This window comes from Sebastes umbrosus, chromosome 2 (assembly GCF_015220745.1).
Source record: "Sebastes umbrosus isolate fSebUmb1 chromosome 2, fSebUmb1.pri, whole genome shotgun sequence".
NCBI lineage: Eukaryota > Metazoa > Chordata > Actinopteri > Perciformes > Sebastidae > Sebastes > Sebastes umbrosus.
The window spans coordinates 14240600-14259270 of record NC_051270.1 but is presented as its reverse complement, the minus strand read 5'-3'; the positions used below and the strand labels follow the sequence as shown (position 1 = coordinate 14259270).

Below are 18671 nucleotides of genomic sequence, written 5' to 3'. Positions count from 1 at the left end.
TAGGATTTTGGGGATCTGTTAGCAGAAATTGAGTATAATATTCATAACTATGTTTTCATTAGTGTATAAACACCTGAAATTAAGAATTGTTGTGTTTTCGTTAGCTTAGAATGAGCCCTTCATATCTACATAGGGAACGAGTCCTCTTCACGGAGTTCGCCATGTTTCTACAGTAGCCCAGAACGGACAAACCAAACACTGTCTCTAGAGAGAGCCTATAGTGTTTTTACGTTACCTGAAGGCCACCGTAGTTCTCCGACACGCTCGTGAAACTTCAGTAACATGGGCCGCCGTCTGACTACCGTTGCTCCTAAAGTAGTGTTATTATGGTAAGAAGGCCTCTGGGCGAGGTGAACGGCGTTACCACGGTTTTGCACTCGCCAGCTCACGTTACCGCAGTCTTAGAAAGGGAGGAGTTAGCGGAGAGGTACTCCACCACTAGATGCCACCAAATCCTACACACTGTACCTTTAATGCAATGCCCTTACCCATTAGATAATAAAACCCCATTTGCCGCGATTGATTCACCCGTGTAATCAGCTGACTCCAGCAGGAGGAGTACATGACGCAAGCAGCGGAGCAGGCTGTTGGGTTTAAGCCAGACCAACCATGGAGGCACTGAGGTCCCACAGCTTCTTGGCTGCAGCATCATCCAGGGCCTGTGGCGCCGGCGTTTTGGGGGCACAGTCACTGTACGAGGAAATAAAATAGAAGGAGAAAATCACTAAGAGTCTGATATAGTGTTCTTATAATCTAATGTGATGTATCACAGCAGAAGCTTGTGAAATAAACCATTTAATATGCCATAAATTATTATTTCATTGTCATTCTGTAAAACCACACAAAGTGTACTAAATTCCAGACAACTGAAAATCCGTTAATGAAGTTTATATATTTATTTATGATATATATTTATATATATATTTGTTTGGTGACTTTTCTTGCAGGGGTACTTGCCTGTAGTAGAGGCCACTTGCGTCTGCCTGGCTCTCATCTACAGCGCAGTAGATGCTGGTCTGAGCTCCCTCCCAGGGACTTTTGATCAGCAATATAAAAGGTTTGGCTATGATCCTCTGCCACAGAGCTAAAGTAGGGATCAAGTGGCGGCCTAACTCGGTGCGGATGACCCCCGGGTGAAGACTGTACACTGTCACACCAGTGCCTAATGAGAGGGAGGGAAAGAGAGAGAGATCCGTCAAATCAAAAGGTAGTTACAATGCATGAAACATCATAACACATGAACACCAAGGCATAAACAAAAGAACACTAAAAACTAACAAGAGATCTGTACTGTATTACACTTAGAAATTAAAAACTGGGACTGTTTGAGGTGATTATTCCCCGTCAACTTTACCCTTACAGTGTATCTGATTAATAATAGCATGCATTACACATATTTGAACAATGCCGTATTAATGGGACACAGCATGCACTGACAAACAATGTAAGGTGGTCGCGCACATCCAAAACCGTAGTAGGCCGGCGCTGGACCAGTAGAAGACAGCAATAAAAAAACGTAGAAGAAGGTCCGCACAATGTAGCTCCCTTTAAGTGCAATTTATTGACACTAAGATGTGCCAATAAATTTCACTTAAAGGGAGCTACAGTGTGCGGACCTTCTTCTTCGTTTTACACAGCGTGCACTGGACACTACCTTGCAGTCTCGAAGCCAGTTCTCTGCAGAAGAGCACATTGGCCAGCTTGCTTTGGCGGTAGCTCGTCTTGCGTTGGTAGTCTTTATCAAGGTTGATGTCGTCAAAGTGTATTTCGCCTGCAAGAAGCAATCCAGTGAAGTCTTTAAGCAGAAATTACATTTTGAAATCCAGAAACAATCATGTAAGCTGTAGCTGTCATAACCAACCAAAGTTTAATACCACTACCCGAACACTTGACTTTTATATAGACATTTTATTTTATTATTGGTCATTGGTGCTTTTTATATATATATATATATATATGTATATATATATATATACAGCGGGTAAAATAAGTATTGAACACGTCACCATTTTTCTCAGTAAATATATTTCCAAAGGTGCTATTGACATGAAATTTTCACTAGATGTTGGTAACAAGCCAAGTAATCCATACATACAAAGAAACCAAAACAAACAAGTTAAGAAATTAAGTTATGTGTAATAATGTGAAATGACACAGGGAAAAAGTATTGAACACGCTTACTGATATTTATTTAATACTTTGTACAAAAGCCTTTGTTGGTAATGACAGCTTCAAGACGCCTCCTGTATGGAGAAACTAGTCGTATGCATTGCTCAGGTTTGATTTTGACCTGCTAATTCCAGGTCTTTCTGAAGCTCTCCACAGGTGGTCCTTGGCTCTTGGACAACTCTTCTGATAATTCTTTCACTCCTCTGTCAGAAATCTTGCAAGGAGCACCTGGTCGTGGCCAGTTTATGGTGAAATTATGTTCTTTCCACTTCCGGATTATGGCCCCAACAGTGCTCACTGGAACATTCAGAAGTTTAGAAATGCGCCTGTAACCAATGTCATCAGTATGTTTTGCAACAATAAGGTTGCGAAGGTCTTGAGAGAGCTCTTTGCTTTTATCCATCATGAGTGATTCTTGTGTGACACCTTGGTCATGAGACACCTTTTTATAGGCCATCAGTTGGGACTGAACCAGTTGAAATTAATTTGCACTGACAAGGGGTTGGATTGCTTTCTAATTACTGATAGATTTCAGCTGTTGTCTTGGCTTTCCATGCCTTTTTGCACCTCCCTTTCTTCATGTGTTCAATACTTTTTCCCTGTGTCATTTCACATTATTACACATAACTTAATTTCTGAACTTATTTGTTTTGGTTTCTTTGTATGTATAGATTACTTGGGTTGTTACCAACATCCGGTGAAAATTTCATGTCAATAGCGCCTTTGAGAAATATATTTACTGAGAAAAATGGTGACGTGTTCAACACTTATTTTACCCGCTGTATATATATTTATATATAATATCATACACTTATTTTTCTCTACTTGTGTTCATAACAGTCCTGTCTATTCCTCACGTTTATTTGTCCAGCTTTGTTGTCCTTGTCCCTTAGCTGTTATTTCTATTTCTGTGTAAGTACGTTGAGCGAGATGCATAAAACTGGAGAAAAATTCTTTGTGTATATGTACTTGGCAAATAAACCTTATTCTGATTCTGAGATATAATTAAAGCTATGAACATCGTCTTTACCTTTCTCGTGTGCCAGGCTGGAGACGATGACGATGCGACTTGGAGTTGACTTCTTCAGCAGGTCAAGGAGACAGTTGGTGAGGAGAAAATGTCCCAGGTGGTTTACGCCAAACTGCAATTCAAAGCCATCCTCGGTCTTCCACTTAGGACACATCATGATACCTAAAAATCAATAAATACACTTAACATAAAGCTTACTTATACATAACCTCTCGTTCCACCATCAGTTGACCCCAAACTGAGATCAGTGATATGTAATTTAAAAGTGCTCCATCGCACTGTATGCCATGAAGTCTGTTTGATGCACTTATTATGCCCCACCTAGAATTTGCACCTACAGTATATATATATATATATTATTATTGTAAACAATAATAACACAGTGCTGATGACTGGATTCTTCCAGTCATCAGAACCACGGCAAAATACCGGCATTGTTGATGAGGATGTCTAAGCGTTCCTCGTTCTCCTGGACATCTTTGGCCAGGTCCCTGACAGACTGCAGTGAGGAGAGGTCCAGCTTCTTCACCGTCACGTTGCCGTTTCCACTCTGCTGCCGGATGTCGTCAGCTGCAATGCGGGCTCTGGTCATGTCTCTGCAGGCCAGGATCACTCTGGCTCCTTGATTAAATAATAAAAACAATGTCAATGTATTTAACATTCAAACAGTAATAGTGGAAGAAGTAGTGGATTAGTAGTCATGGTAGCAGTAAATTTAGGATATCCTTTGATGCAATATACATCTCAAGTGCAACTACCTTTGTTTACATTTCATTTATTACATCTACTCTACCTATTTTACAAGTGCAATTACCTCTGTTTATATTACATCTATTTTACCTATTTTATTCCTCTACTGTAATACCTCTGTTTATATTTATTTGTTACATCTACTTTACCTGTTTTATTTGCTTTATAACTGTGTGTGTTTTACCTGTTATATGTTTTACCTGCCTCGTTTAGTCTTGTCAAGTATTTGTTTTAAAGCACTGACCAGAAGTGGCAACTGTGAATCTTGTTTTATTTAATACAATGACAATAAAGCTTTCTATTCTATTATATTCTAAATCCAAAGCCACTCTACTAGGGTGTCACCTCGCTTGGCCATATCCAGGGCCGTCTCCTTCCCAATGCCAGTGTTGGCTCCAGTGATCAGGACTGTTTTCCCATCCAGCCTGACCTTGCTCCGACACACTCCCCCAGCCAGCCACCTACGCAAGGCCAGTACGCCTGCCCCTGACAGAAAAAACAAATGAGAACATTAATATCAAATTCAGTGTGATAAGCCTTGTTGCAAGTATCATTTTCTTTTATTCCCCCTATTGTTCTATTTATTTCTTTACACTGTTATTTCTTGGACCTTGTTAATGTGACACGAACAGCTGTCGATAAAACTAATTCCCAAACAGGAGAATAAGATACTGAGTTGAACCCTGCTTTGAGAATTCAGATGTGGCTTGAGATCCAAAGAGATTAGGCTTATTAAATATATTTCTGACAATCAGTGGCGGCTGGTTGAACATGTTTCTAGGTAGAGCTGTGCCACATCCAATCAATTTCAGCAAATATCCCAGTATGATTTAATGCTAAAAAAAGTGAAGGTATCAAAAACACATTACTACTTTGCGGTTAAATAATTAACAAGATAAATCATACAACACTCTCCCTCACAAAAAGTGCAATAAACAAGTGCAATACTTCAATCAAATCAATACGTGCAATATATAAAAACAAATGCCTGTGCAATATTTTTATAGTATGCAACCTCTACTGCTCCCATATATATATATATATATATATATATATATATATATATATATTGCTTCTATAGTTACTATATGCCAAGTACTTCCTTTATTATTATACTGTGTATTATTTGTAAATACACTATTATTTTTATTTTTAATTTATTATTTTTTGCTACTTAACTTACTTGTACTTGTATAACCGGTTTGACAATAAACATCTTGAATCTTGAAATAATTAACAATTATTTTATTCCAACAGGAGCAGCAAATAATGCTTTTGCAAAACACAACAGTATAACACAAGTACAATTTTGAGGTACTTTACTTGAGTATTCCATGTTCTGCTACTTTCTACTTCTACTCCCCTACATCTCAGAGGGAAATATTATCATACTTTTTACTCCACTACATTTATCTGACAGCTTAAATTACTTTACAGATTATTAATACAAATTATAATCAGCTTGTATTGTCAGTGATAATACTAAAATGTCCTTTATATTTGGGAAATACTTCCCTCTTATGACTCAAGTAGCTTTTCCACTGATATATCTAAATATACACAAACAGAGCAGCAGCTACAATGAATGCCTCTCAACACATTGCACACACAAAATGATACAATCATGTATTTACCTGCAACAACAGCGACAGTGAGACCGGCTGCATGCCTCTCTGCAAACTCCCTGATGGTCTCTAAGTAGTTTTGCATATTGTATCCTGTTAAATTAATTATTAACTAACATCAACAACTACAACAAGCTTCAGAGGAAATATTATCACAAAAGTACAACATGTGTCCCTTTAGATTAAAATAACACCACGCAGTTCATTGGGTAAGACCGTCAAATGCTGTCAAAACCTTTATATAATAATATGTTTCTCTGCTCTCTAAAGACAACTCCCTGTGCGCACGTGAGCGCGTGATGTTGAGCAACGGCTGGGATTTTCAGAATAAGATTTCGATTTATCATGTCATGGCAACTATTGTAGTCTATCAAGGAGAGGAAAACATGCACATCCTCAAAATTGTTTGTGGTGCTGGGAGTAGATCCCCTCCAATATGTACTTTTTCAAAAAATGACTTGCTCCCGCACACACTTTTTGGACACTGATTGGAAGTGTCTGCCATCCCTATTGGTTGAGGAAGTGACATCATCACATATCCATTGCACCATGAAAAAAACAGGAAGAGAAGAGAAGAAAAATACATGTCAAACAAAGAACATCAAACATGATGTATGTTTGATGTTCTTTGTTTGACATGTATTTTTCTTCTCTTCTGTGTCGGAGCAAGAAACGTTATCGTCTCCGACCGCAGCCGGAGGAAGACACCGGCACCCGGGTCGGAGACGATAACGTTTCTCGCTGCGGAGCCCCGTCACTTCACAAGATACCGAAAACCTCTGTTGGTCTGGAGGAGCTGCAGCATTTATTTCTGCACAACACGTCCACTATTCATTCACTAGATATTCTCAGAGCTAAACTAACTCTTCTGCAGTGTGTAGTGTGCGCGCATGCACGTGAGGTGGAGCGAGAACGAGCGCGGTGTGTGAGTGAAGGCAAGCAGGCAGAGGAGCAGAGGAGCAGAGTACAGCAGAGACTCCGGCCCTGGAGACCAAACCTACAGTCTCTCCCACGTCCTCCGACCACGGCCAACACTGTTTTGCAAGACGGGCTTCACTAGATATAACTTTGTGGTTTTGGTGCTTCCGTGTAGTTTGTGTTGGAGTCTGATGGTATGTGTCCGCAGGGAGTCTGAACAGCGTAGCCACACGCGAGCCACATATGCGAGCGTGCATGGGACACCAACCCGGTGGATTTATAATATCTATAATATATTATAATAGATTTTGAATGCAGGATCTTTTGTGATCATTTTAATTATCTGAATACTGATTCAACCAACTGCAAAACACACAACTAATAAAATGACTTTTATTTTGAAAGCTACCATTCCTGCCTGTTGGGTGCTGCTGTGCTCTGATTGGCTCAGATCTCAGTGTAGATATATCAGATATATCGCAGTAATTTGGTCTTTTCGTCGCTTTAACTGGCTTAAAAATAGGTTGTGTCACATTTAAAATATTACAGTGTGTCTTCGCTGACGATATTATATGTTTCATAACATTTGGGCTATTTTTTAACTAAAAAAAATAAAAAATAAACAAACCTGACCCGGAAGTTGTTCCTTGTTGTGCCACGTCAGAGCTCCAGAGCAGAGCAGCTGCTACACTGTCAGAGCAGCTTTCTGCAACACTTTCTTCTCTTTCTGGCTTTCTCACCATGCTGTGCCTGGGACTGAGCTGTTTACTGCTGCATGTGTTTGTGGTGTTTGGGACTGAGCTCACATTTGAGCTCCCAGAGAAAGATAAGCAATGTTTCTACGAGGATCTAGAGAAGGACGTGAAGTTTGCAATAGACTTCCAAGTAAGTTACTCTGAGAGCTTCATCACTTCTTCTCCCACTAGTGTGTGTTTACAAGATGCTGCCACAGTTATTCCTCATAATTAGTAATATTCAGTGTTTTTTTTGTCTCTAACATGCATAGTTTTAGGTCTTTGCATAACTTAAAAATGCATCTGTTTTTAGTGATTTGGTCACTCAAATGAAACCCTCATCATTTAATTTACCTGTAGTTTAATATCACACTTACATTTAGGAAACAATGTTTTGGTAGCCTAACTGGTTTCCTAATTTTGCTGCATAACCAGTGTGAGCTGGTTCAAAATTGCACAATCCATATGTTACAACAAAAACATGTTAAAATGTCATGTTAATGTATATATCTTGTCCTAATTGTTATCACTATTATTTAGTCATTTCTTTATATTAATCTTGTCTCTGGGTGGAGGCTTCAGATAAGCCCAGTGTTTTTTTTTGCCTCTTCCTGCACTGTATATTATTATTTATTTTTGTTATGTTCTGTAGTCTTAAATTGTGCAAAATAAATAAACAAAGAAAAAACAAATGTCCCAACTATTTTATGTTCTGTCATGTGTGTGTTTTCCTCTTCTTTCAGGTCATCGCAGGAGGCAACTATGATGTGGACTGCTTTGTGACTGATCCTCAGAACAATGTCTTGTATAATGAGAAGATGAAGCAGTACGACAGCTTCTCTCACACCACAGCGATGAAGGGAGCCTACGTGGTCTGCTTCGGCAACGAGTTCTCCACTTTTTCACATAAAACTGTGTACCTGGAGTTCCGCCACGGAGACGAGGAACCTCTCACGAAGGAAATGACTGGAAGTAGAGCACTGACCCAGGCAAGTATGAGGAACTCGGCTCACAGCTACGCCTGAGAAATTAAAAAATAATCATTAAAGGGCCACACTGTGGCTGTCACTTGGCTGCTCCAGTGTGTGAGTGGCTATAAGTGCATTGACACTCAAAGTGTTCAGAGGACCATAAAGACACAAACGTTTTCCCTTTAAGTTATGGCTAGGGATTTGTTTTTATTCTGCTGCCTTGCTGAGCATTCTGTTTTGTCTCGTATCTCAATTTTTAAACACTTGCAAATACGTCCCGTTGGCTCAGGGAAACAGAAAACATACAAAGAGGCAAGAAGAGAAACTACAATCCATATGTTCACATTTAAAAGCATTAGTGGGTAGAAATGGAGCAAATATGATTTAAAAAAAAGTTATTTTTATAAAACGGTCATCCTAACAATAGTGCATGAGACAGATTATCTGAAAAAAAACATGTTCCTCTGTGTCCTCCGGTGCTCCTAATGGCATCTGCAAGATTTCACGGACCGTAGGAAAACAAGCAGTAAGAGCCGAGCTAGAGCCTTACCGTCTCTGAGCAGCTGTCAATCACTCACAAACTCTGATGAAACGGTCAAACTAGGCAGCGCTGATCAAACATGAATCATGATCTGTTACTGTAATGCCTATTTCTCGCCTCAAATGTTTTCAGAAACATCCTGTAGTGTACTGTTTCTCTGTAAAATGAGAAAGTTTGTGACCCGGCAGCCATGTTGAGATCAGTTCAGGAAATACCAAGCCGGAGTAAACTTTCTCATTTTACACCTAAACAGTACATATAAAGTCCACTGAGCGGAGCCAGATCTGTTCTAACATTAGATAAGATAAAAAACTATTTCATCCTGAGGGAAATTGCTGTGCAGCAGTTGCAATAAATGGGAAGAGTGCAAATATAAGTCTAAGATAATCACCAGGCACCGCAAATATTGTAATAACCATGGCTGAATCTTATTTGAAAGTACTTAATGTACTCTCTTTTACCCACAAAACCTGAAACACCAAGGTGTGTTAACACCCCCTTTTTGGAGGTTCAGTCTGTTTCAATACAAAAACTGGAGTTAAAACATCAGTACAGTTTATCAGAACACAGAATAAAACTCATTGATTCCTATATCAGCCCACATTCGTAGATCTCTAGTTATAGAGTATATGATGCTATAATATATACAGGACAGTGTAAAGGATACGTTCCATTTTGGCCACTTCAAGTCTGCGGGACAAATGTGGGAAGTTTGAAGTGAATCTATCCAGGAGCAGTTTTGATAATATAATTCAATGTTTGCATATGTGTGATCCACCTTCAACTGTACATGTTGCCCCGCGGCCATCACTGTGCTCTTGATGAACTTGTTGTTGATCTTTCCACTTTCAGTTGGAGTCATCTTGCATGTCCATCCATGAGGTCCTGAAGGTGGTGGCTTCCTCGCAGACGTGGTACAGGCTAAGAGAGGCACACGACCGCATAAAAGCCGATAACCTCCTGGAGCGGGTGAGCTACTGGTCCATCGGAGAAGCCGTCCTGCTCTTTGTTATCGGCGTCGGTCAAGTCATGCTGCTCAAGAGCTTCTTCAATGAGAAGAAAGGCTCCGTGGCAGCCACAACTTAAAACTCGTGGTCTCGATGTGTCCTCAGAGAGACAGCTGGAACCTCGTCACTGTAAAACACACGAGTGCTTCTGGAGATTAGCACACATCTTGTAGTATTTTCAGCAGTTTTTTGTTAAAGGGATAGTTTGGGAAGTCTTTTTTTTTCCCCTGCCCACCAAGTATCAGATGGCCAACACTCGTACTTGTGTTGAAAATGAGATTGACACCTTTCAACCATGCACAGATTATTTATTATTATATTTTTTATCGTGCAACACAAAGCAGGTTTAGTTTGATCTATCTGTTAATAATTTGGATTTTCATGGATAATTACACAAGACGTTGTGGCACATTTCTGAATGTTAGTTGTACATGTTTTATAATGTGTATTATGTTTATTACCTTAATTTCCTTAATTTATGTACAATATAATTGTTGTTATGAGGTGTAAGAGCTCTGTCTCCCTCGAGTCTCATACAAAGTGCCTTAAGAAATCTGTATTTTTTTCATGTCCTACCAAGTTTACCGTTTTGTCTGTTACGTACCATCCTGTTGTTACTGATTGATTGGATTCTGAGTTTTCATTCTTATGGATTACAAATCCATGTTATTTCATAAAGAGATATGTTTAATGAATAATGTTAAGTGACCAAATTATTATGACTTTTTTTCACCAACAAAATCATACTTGCAGTCCTATTTGTTTACCTGTCTCTTTATTATCTGTTAAAACCTGTCAACAGATTTCAATTAAATTTGGGGGAAAGCCATTTTTGGTGAAGATCCAAATCCAGTTTGTTAACATTGCCAGATTATTATCATTTTAAGCCTTTTTGGTGTTTTCTGGAACTATATGTATTGAGATGCCAATTCAGATCCAGGTTCACATAAAAATGTATTTTTAAATTTTAATAATTTCTTAAGAAAACGTGTTATTATTGAAATAAGAAACTGTGCAGCCTTGGCAGATATCAGCTCTCTGAGTGTTTTCTTATTGACAGATAAACCACATATTACAGGATTTTACATGATAAATATTTCTGGTTGACCCTCTTAGGAGCCACCTTTTACCATTTCATATCAGGAACAGAAATTATACAGATAGGGCAAGTATGACATTAAATGAGTTTGCCTGTTATTTTGTGAAAATCCACTCCTATATTTAGGCCAGGTGTAGATAAGTTTAAAGTTGGCACCAGAACAATTTAAGAAAGCAGTTAAAGGTTGTCCTTATGGATTATCTCTGTAAATTGCTTACTAATAATGAGTTTTTTTTTATAATAATGCGAACCTTAATTCTATTTCACAACTTTGTCCATTTACATATATGGATGTCTGCTAGTGTGTGTAATATTATCTTTTAAATTTTGCTCCTCTCTCTTTTTACCATCCTTTTTAATAATTTATTCTCTTTTTAAAATTGATTAATGTATGCACTGGAGAGTGCCCTGATCAAGCCCCTCTGAGGGGTTTAATATCAACTCGTACCTTTTTTTTTTATATGTGTAAACAATATATAAATCGAAAAAAAATCTAAGTAGATGCAATAAATTAATTTCATTTAATTACTTATAAAAAGAAGCAGGAGTGAATAAGCTGGCCACCTTTACGACATAAAAAAATAAACAGACAATAATGACGAAAAAAAAAAATGAAATAAAAAAAAAGTATTATTATTAAAGATTAAGATGAGATTTTATTGATCTCCAGGGAGAAAATTAACAAGCGACCCAGCATTATGTAAAATTAGCTCCACATTACCAGCTGCAACATTCTGCATAATGGGTACTTTTACCTTTGATACTCTAAGTAGGCCTATATTTTGATGGTAATACTTTTTTACTTTACTTAAGTAACATTATGAATGACTTCTACTTTTAATGAGGTATTTGTAGACGTTGGTATTGTATACCTAAGTAAAATATTTGAGTACTAGTACTAAGTGCACTAGACTGCCACCTGGACAGGAAAGAGAACGAGGAAGAAGAGAATCTTGAATAACGTGAACTCCCTGAACTCACCACAGGTGACTCAAAGAGCATACTCCACTCTGATTGGCCCGGACTCATTTCACTGGCCAATCAGAGTGAAGAGCGTCTATCCAAGCTGACGTGGTGGTGTTCACTGACGCCTAAGTAAGTGCGTACGTACAGCGTCACTAGTTTACCGGCTCTACCTACCTGCGCGCCTGTAGTTCATTCATTTGGAGAGGAACGTGGACGTGTACTTGACCGTGAATAAGTGAAAACATGGCGGGTTACCTGAAAGCTCTGAGGACCGTGTCTAGATGTTCAGCTGCTGTCCTGTCTCAAAGCCCCGCAGTGATCTCACCAGCAGCAGTCTGCCTCCAGAGACAGCAACAGCACAGGAACTGTAAGTTAATAACACAACAATATGACTCTAAATGTACCTTATTACTACAGTGCGCTTTTTCATACAGCATGGAGTGTTTTATGAGTTATATGAGTTATATGAGTTATATGAGTTATATAAGTTATATAAGTTATATGAGTTATATAAGTTATATGAGTTATATGAGTTATATGAGAGTTATATGAGTGTTATATGAGTATGGAGTGTTTTATGAATGAGTTACTACTAAAATAGTCAGTTTAAGTCTTTAAGCAGAAATTACATTTTGAAATCCAGAAACAATCATGTAAGCTGTAGCTGTCATAACCAACCAAAAGTTTAATACCACTTTAATTGGAGTAAAACTTAGAGAGAGAGATAACTTCCCAACACTTGACTTTTATATAAACATTTTATTTTATCATTGTTATTTTATTGTTGGTCATTGGTGCTTTATATATATATATATATATATATATATATTTATATAATATCATACACTTATTTTTCACTACTTGTGTTCATAACAGTCCTGTCTATTCCTCTCCTTTATTTGTTCAGCTTTGTTGTCCTTGTCCCTATCGCTGTTATTTCTATTTCTGAGCGAGATGCATGAAATATAACAATAAATGTATATATGTACTTGGCAAATAAACCTTATTCTGATTCTGAGTTATAATTAAAACTATGAAGTAGATTTGATGAACTAAAATGACCAAAACATCGTCTTTATCTTTCTCGTGTGCCAGGCTGGAGACGATGCATTCTCAGCAACATTAATGTGGTCACCTGGCCGTGTAACAGTATAAACAGAGTGTTTTAAGAATGAGTTACTACTAAAATAGTAGACATCACGTGTAACATACAGTATAAACAGAGTGTTTTATGAATGAGTTAGTATTAAAATAGTAGACATCACGTGTAACATACAGTATAAACAGAGTGTTTTATGAATGAGTTAGTATTAAAATAGTAGACATCAGTTGAAAACGGTAACTATGAAGTCAGTGCTGCTTGGCAAAGAGCCATCACTGAATCACAAATAGCAAAACACAGTCCACAGTCCAAAACTGTTTACATCTACCACCAAAGTACAGTGTATGAAACACTTGTTGAACGTGTATGAACAGAAACCTTAAAAAAAAAAGCCTCATCATGCTGAATAATATGTATGAGTAACATATTGAGCATTGTGCAAACACAAACCCAGCCAGCATCTGTATGTGGGGCCCATGTGGGTAGTAAATGGGCTGAAAAATGGGCCTTATATGGGATTGTCCGCGGGTTCCATAATGGCCCAATATCAATTGCCCTTGTGGGTTTCATGCAGGATTACAATGGGTGTTATGTGGGCCCCAACTGGGCAACATACCCAAGACCCATCTTGGTCCCAGCTTTAAGTTCTATGTGGGAACTACATGGGGACTCCATGGGCTGAAATATGAGTTGTAAGTGGGTTTGTCCACAGTTTCTATGTTGGCCCCATGCACTGATTTCCCGGTAGTGACCCAACTAGGACACACACAGATAGCCCACATGGGGAGCCCATGTGGGACCAACTTAGTTGATCAAAGTGGGCCCCAGATAAGATGCCCATTTTGGGCCCACACCCACTTGGTACCCAGGTACCCCCAGCATAACCCATGTGGGGCCCACATAACCATGTTGGTTGGGAAGTAGTCTTATGAAGTCTATAATTGCAGCTGGTGCCAGCCTATCTTGCCATGTGAGCCCCACGTGTGTCAGGTACTAAAAAGGGCTTGATAGGTAATACCTGATATCAAAGCAGTCATATAATCCACAAGGTCACAATATCTGGCAGACTTTCACTGTCTCAGGAAGAATGAACCCATTGTGACTAAGTAGTGAAAGGGTTATAACACCAAATGCAGGTGTGTTGTTGAATGCTTCAAAGCTTTGACCGTTGCCATGGTATTTGATCTCCAACTCAGTATTCGAATGCTTTTTAGTATGTAATAATAATAATGTATAAATTCAAAAATAGACCATGAAATAAGGAATAATCTCACATTATTCATTATTTATATTCAACATTACTAAGTTATTCTCAGACAGATATCACTGTTTGTTGTGTGTAGAGGTACGTGTGTGTACAGTAAGTGCGTCAGCAGCACTGAAATGGGGGAGATGGAGACAGACAGACAGAAGAACATGTCAGCCTGACTGCTGCCCCGCAAAGCTTCAAAAACCTTTGAATATTAATCACCAAAGCTTCAAAGCCACTGGTATTCGGGACAGCCCTAAAAATGACGACTGTTTGAAAATGACCCTTCAGCTAAATTAATGTTAAGTAGATAAACCACAGAGTGGCAGCCTCGACTTCTTTTTGTTTCCTCCCGAACATTTTCAGTATTGTCCCCCCTGCAGCTGTAAACAACACTGTAAATCATCATAGTTAATGTAACCGTAAACTTTTCAGATGCCACAAACCGCATCAAGGTGGCCCAGCCGGTGGTGGAGATGGACGGAGACGAGATGACTCGCATCATATGGGAGTTCATCAAAGACAAGGTAAATCGTCAGTCGTAAAGGTCGACAATTATTCAGACTTTTTTAAAGAGCAAATTTGCGGATGTTTGTATTCAGAATCAGTGTGTTTTTGTGGTTGTTGTGCAGCGTGTTGTCCTCATACAAATAACATCATCTTGTACATGTACAGCTCATCCTGCCCAATGTGGATGTTGAGCTGAAGTACTTTGACCTGGGTCTGCCTTACCGTGACCTGACAAGCGACCAGGTCACCATCGACTCCGCTCTGGCAACTAAGCAATACAACGTGGCTGTCAAGTGTGCCACCATCACCCCCGATGAGGCCCGCGTTGAGGGTGAGTTTGACTCATTGTGTTTAATTATATGCTAACTGTGCTATCTATTGCTATATTCTAATTGTGTGTATAATTTATACAACACTGGTTTTTAGCCTTGTAAAATGTTTTGCATTAAAGCATATTTCATTTTGGTTCTTTATGAGTTAGTTTTAGGGCTGTCCTGAATACCATTTTTTGGGCTTCGAAGCTTTGGTGAGAAATATTCAAAGGTATTCGAAGCTTCGCAGTGCGGCACAGCAGGCTGATAAAAAAACAAAAAAAACGAAGCATTTGAATATTGATTTGGAGGTTGATTGCCATGGCAATGGTCGAAGCATTCGGGTCAGCCCTAGTTAGTTCCTTAACTGTTATGGAGCCTTGCTTTTGGTCTTCAAATGGCAAAAGCTTACAATACAAATCTCTCTTTTTTTTCAGAGTTTAAGCTAAAGAAGATGTGGAGGAGTCCTAATGGAACAGTTAGGAACATCTTGGGCGGCACCGTTTTCCGTGAGCCAATCCTTTGTAAAAACATCCCTCGTCTTGTTCCCGGTTGGACAAAAGCCATAACAATCGGCAGACACGCTTTTGGCGATCAGGTAAGAAATGCTAATGTGTGTTTATTTGCTCTTTCCAAGGATGCATCCAAACTGACAGAGGATCAGTCTCACAGCCCAGGTTTTGATTGTTTAATCTCACAGTACAGGGCCACAGACTTTGTTGTCGACCAGCCTGGCAAGTTCACGATGGTCTTTACCCCAACTGATGGAAGCAAGCAGAAGGAGTGGATGGTGTACGACTTCCCCGCAGGGGGCTGTGGGATGGGAATGTACAACACTGATGAGGTAAGAAAGAATTTCTTTATACATTTATTTACCTGAAATAAGATACAATAAGATGATTTCTTCTGTTTGAAATCTGGATCTTATTATCATATTTCCTTTGCACAGTCTATCAGTGGATTTGCACACAGCTGCTTCCAGTATGCCATCCAGAAAAGGTGGCCTCTGTACATGAGCACCAAGAACACCATCCTCAAGTTCTACGACGGGCGCTTCAAAGACATTTTCCAGGAAATCTTTGAGAAGTAAGATAGTGAACAGATGAGGATTCAGACTTGATGGACTGGTTTTATTACATTGCTCAAGGAATTCATTGTTCTGTCTTTTTCCAGGGAGTACAAGCCAGAGTTTGACAAGCTGAAGATCTGGTATGAGCACCGTCTCATTGACGACATGGTGGCCCAGGTCCTGAAGTCCTCTGGAGGATTTGTTTGGGCCTGCAAGAATTACGATGGAGATGTGCAGTCAGATATTCTGGCTCAGGGTTAGTGCACCTCAATTTGATAATGGAGAGGCAGTTGTTGCATTGATCTGCTTGCTCGGTGTCACAATGACACAAAGTCACTTTATTTACACTGTGTGTGGGCTTGTTTTTGTGTATTCAGATTGCCTTGTGTCTGTGTCGTGTCCAGGTTTTGGTTCTCTAGGTCTCATGACATCAGTGCTAGTGTGCCCTGACGGGAAGACTATCGAGGCCGAGGCTGCCCATGGCACCGTCACCAGGCACTTCCGTGAACACCAGAGGGTAAGAGCCACCAGGTCACACTGCTCGGACGGTTTTTACCTCAGGATTCCTTCAGGGCTGGGACTTGGTGTAAGGTTTGAGGTTAGATTCAGGATGAGGGTTTTAGTTGAAGTTGTGATTCTCCACTTATATTAAAAACATTCTTTAAAAGTTTGAAGCCAGTGGGAGAACAACCTGTCCAACACCTGTTCACACTGAGTTTTCTCAAATTAAGAAATATAAGTGCACTAACTGCACTGTGTAACTGCATCCAGAACTTCAACTGCCCAAATACACACACAACCCAAAACTGATGCGTAAAGAATGAAATCACTGTTAACCGTATGTAGTGTGGAAATCAGTGGTTTCAGTGGTGTGTGTGGTGCATGAGTGGAGAATGTGTGTGCACAGTTGTAAAGGTGCATAAAAGCAAAAGTTGAATAGGTTAAGCGGTTACAGATAATTGATGGATTATGTCATTGTGATATTATATATACAGCAGCGCTACAATGAGTTTGAAAGCAGAAGTGATCCATGTCATTAATAGTAAATCTCAGGTTATGCATCAAGTCCTGCAGAGTCAGACAGACTAGGTTAATCATTCAACACCTTTTTTACTCAGGAAATTCATTCCATGAATCCATTGTAGAAGAGGCAGAGATACTAAATGTCTCTATCCACAGTAGCATCAATGGACTTGAATGCAAAGCGACCACAAGAAGACATGTTGACGTTTCTGTAACTAATCTTAAATGTGTGCTTGCTTTGTAGGGAAGACCAACCAGCACCAACCCCATCGCGAGCATCTTCGCTTGGACCAGAGGACTGGAGCACAGAGGCAAACTGGACGGAAATCCTGATTTGATAAAGTACGTTATCTGATGGTTAAATGTCATTTACTCGTGACATACGTTAATTTCCATCATAATCAATTGTCACTCTGCGTCGTCGCTCTCCAGGTTCTGCCACACGTTAGAACAAGTCTGTGTGGCTACTGTGGAAAACGGTGTGATGACCAAAGACCTCGCAGGCTGCATCCACGGCTTGCCCAAGTGAGTTTACATGCTTAGGAAACTTTTTCTGATGTTTTAACATGAGGAGAGATTTTAGTGATTTATTACAAATGTAACCCCTCCACTGTGATCTTGCAGCTGCAAGCTGGATGAACATTACGTCAACACAACGGACTTCCTGGATGCGATCAGGACCAACTTGGACAAAGCTCTGGGCAAATGAAGAGCAATCGGAAGACACGCTTCCAAACGTAGAAAGACAACTTCTATTTTTTAGTTCGTTTTTTATCCTTCATTTGTATGAATCTTTGTATCCAATTTTTGAAGGGACCAAGTTTGCTATTTTTCGTGTCATTTTTGTATTTGTACAGCTCACCGACACGTAACTGTGCTCATATTCCTCTGCCTCTCCTGTTGCCAAGGTCCAGTTTATTATTGCACAATTAAATGATTGTACTGTATTAATTAATATTAATGCTAATGTTAACTTATAATGGCTTTTTCAAAGAAATATCAGTCTTTCCAATTTAAAGCTTTGGTAGGCAACACTTTTTTGGCATCATTGGGCAAAAATTCCATAATAACCTTTCAGCATATTGTAATTCAAGTGTTCTGATAGAAAACTACACTTCTGCACTTCAGGCTTTAACAAATATAGATAGTCCTTCAAGAGATCTCAGCATGGCTGCCGGGTCACAAACTTTCTCATTTTACAGCTAAACAGTACACTACAAGATGATTCTGAAAACATTTGAGTAGAGAAATAGGCATTACAGTAACAGAATATTGATTCATATTTGATCAGCGCTGCCTAGTTTGACCGTTTAGTCGGAGTTTGCGAGTGATTGACAGACAGCTCTCATAGACGGCAGCTGGACAGCAGACCCCAGGTCAGCTCTGACTGCTTGTTTTCCTCCGGTCTGTGAAATCTTGCAGATGCCATTAGGAGCCCCGGAGGACACAGAGGCACATGATTTTTTTCAGGTTACCTATTTCATGTACTACTGTCACGATATTTTATTACTTTTTTTAATCATATTTGCTCCAATCTCGCCTACTTCAGCTTTAATTAGAAGGCATCTTCAGGGAACAGTTATGTACAAACAAGGAC

General features: G+C 39.3%; 3 protein-coding genes across 3 annotated transcripts; 2 read left to right on the top strand and 1 right to left on the bottom strand.

The window, feature by feature from the left end:
• Positions 1 to 146: 146 nt before the first annotated feature.
• On the bottom strand, positions 147 to 5863 carry si:ch211-107o10.3 (uncharacterized protein LOC407663 homolog). Its single transcript, XM_037757935.1, has 7 exons — positions 5584 to 5863; positions 4295 to 4435; positions 3629 to 3820; positions 3200 to 3361; positions 1655 to 1771; positions 958 to 1162; positions 147 to 690 (listed from the first exon to the last, which is right to left on the bottom strand). Exons 1-7 carry the CDS (start codon positions 5657 to 5659, stop codon positions 594 to 596), a joined length of 990 nt encoding a protein of 329 aa, XP_037613863.1. The 5' UTR covers positions 5660 to 5863; the 3' UTR covers positions 147 to 593.
• Positions 5864 to 7139: 1276 nt separating this feature from the next.
• tmed3 (transmembrane p24 trafficking protein 3) lies at positions 7140 to 10775 on the top strand. The gene is made up of 3 exons (XM_037757965.1): positions 7140 to 7377; positions 7970 to 8215; positions 9591 to 10775. The coding sequence occupies exons 1-3, from the start codon at positions 7234 to 7236 to the stop codon at positions 9822 to 9824; spliced, it is 624 nt and encodes a 207-aa protein (XP_037613893.1). The 5' UTR covers positions 7140 to 7233; the 3' UTR covers positions 9825 to 10775.
• Positions 10776 to 11980: 1205 nt separating this feature from the next.
• On the top strand, positions 11981 to 18375 carry LOC119481178 (isocitrate dehydrogenase [NADP], mitochondrial-like). Its single transcript, XM_037757860.1, has 11 exons — positions 11981 to 12177; positions 14597 to 14688; positions 14837 to 15002; positions 15420 to 15580; positions 15683 to 15826; positions 15932 to 16068; positions 16156 to 16307; positions 16456 to 16568; positions 17319 to 17416; positions 17507 to 17599; positions 17699 to 18375. The coding sequence occupies exons 1-11, from the start codon at positions 12054 to 12056 to the stop codon at positions 17781 to 17783; spliced, it is 1365 nt and encodes a 454-aa protein (XP_037613788.1). The 5' UTR covers positions 11981 to 12053; the 3' UTR covers positions 17784 to 18375.
• Positions 18376 to 18671: the final 296 nt, after the last annotated feature.

Bases quoted from the DNA above. Each gene is read 5' to 3' on its own strand.
- si:ch211-107o10.3 (XM_037757935.1), bottom strand. From the start codon at position 5,659: ATGCAAAACTACTTAGAGACCATCAGGGAGTTTGCAGAGAGGCATGCA. The intron at 3,362-3,628 runs GTATTTTGCCGT...ATTGATTTTTAG, and splicing joins CATCCTCATCAACAATGCCG to GTATCATGATGTGTCCTAAG. The intron at 691-957 runs GCAAGTACCCCT...TTCCTCGTACAG, and splicing joins GCAAGTGGCCTCTACTACAG to TGACTGTGCCCCCAAAACGC.
- tmed3 (XM_037757965.1), top strand. From the start codon at position 7,234: ATGCTGTGCCTGGGACTGAGCTGTTTACTGCTGCATGTGTTTGTGGTG. The intron at 7,378-7,969 runs GTAAGTTACTCT...CTCTTCTTTCAG, and splicing joins AGTTTGCAATAGACTTCCAA to GTCATCGCAGGAGGCAACTA. The intron at 8,216-9,590 runs GCAAGTATGAGG...TTCCACTTTCAG, and splicing joins GAAGTAGAGCACTGACCCAG to TTGGAGTCATCTTGCATGTC.
- LOC119481178 (XM_037757860.1), top strand. From the start codon at position 12,054: ATGGCGGGTTACCTGAAAGCTCTGAGGACCGTGTCTAGATGTTCAGCT. The intron at 12,178-14,596 runs GTAAGTTAATAA...TAAACTTTTCAG, and splicing joins ACAGCAACAGCACAGGAACT to ATGCCACAAACCGCATCAAG. The intron at 17,600-17,698 runs GTGAGTTTACAT...GTGATCTTGCAG, and splicing joins TGCATCCACGGCTTGCCCAA to CTGCAAGCTGGATGAACATT.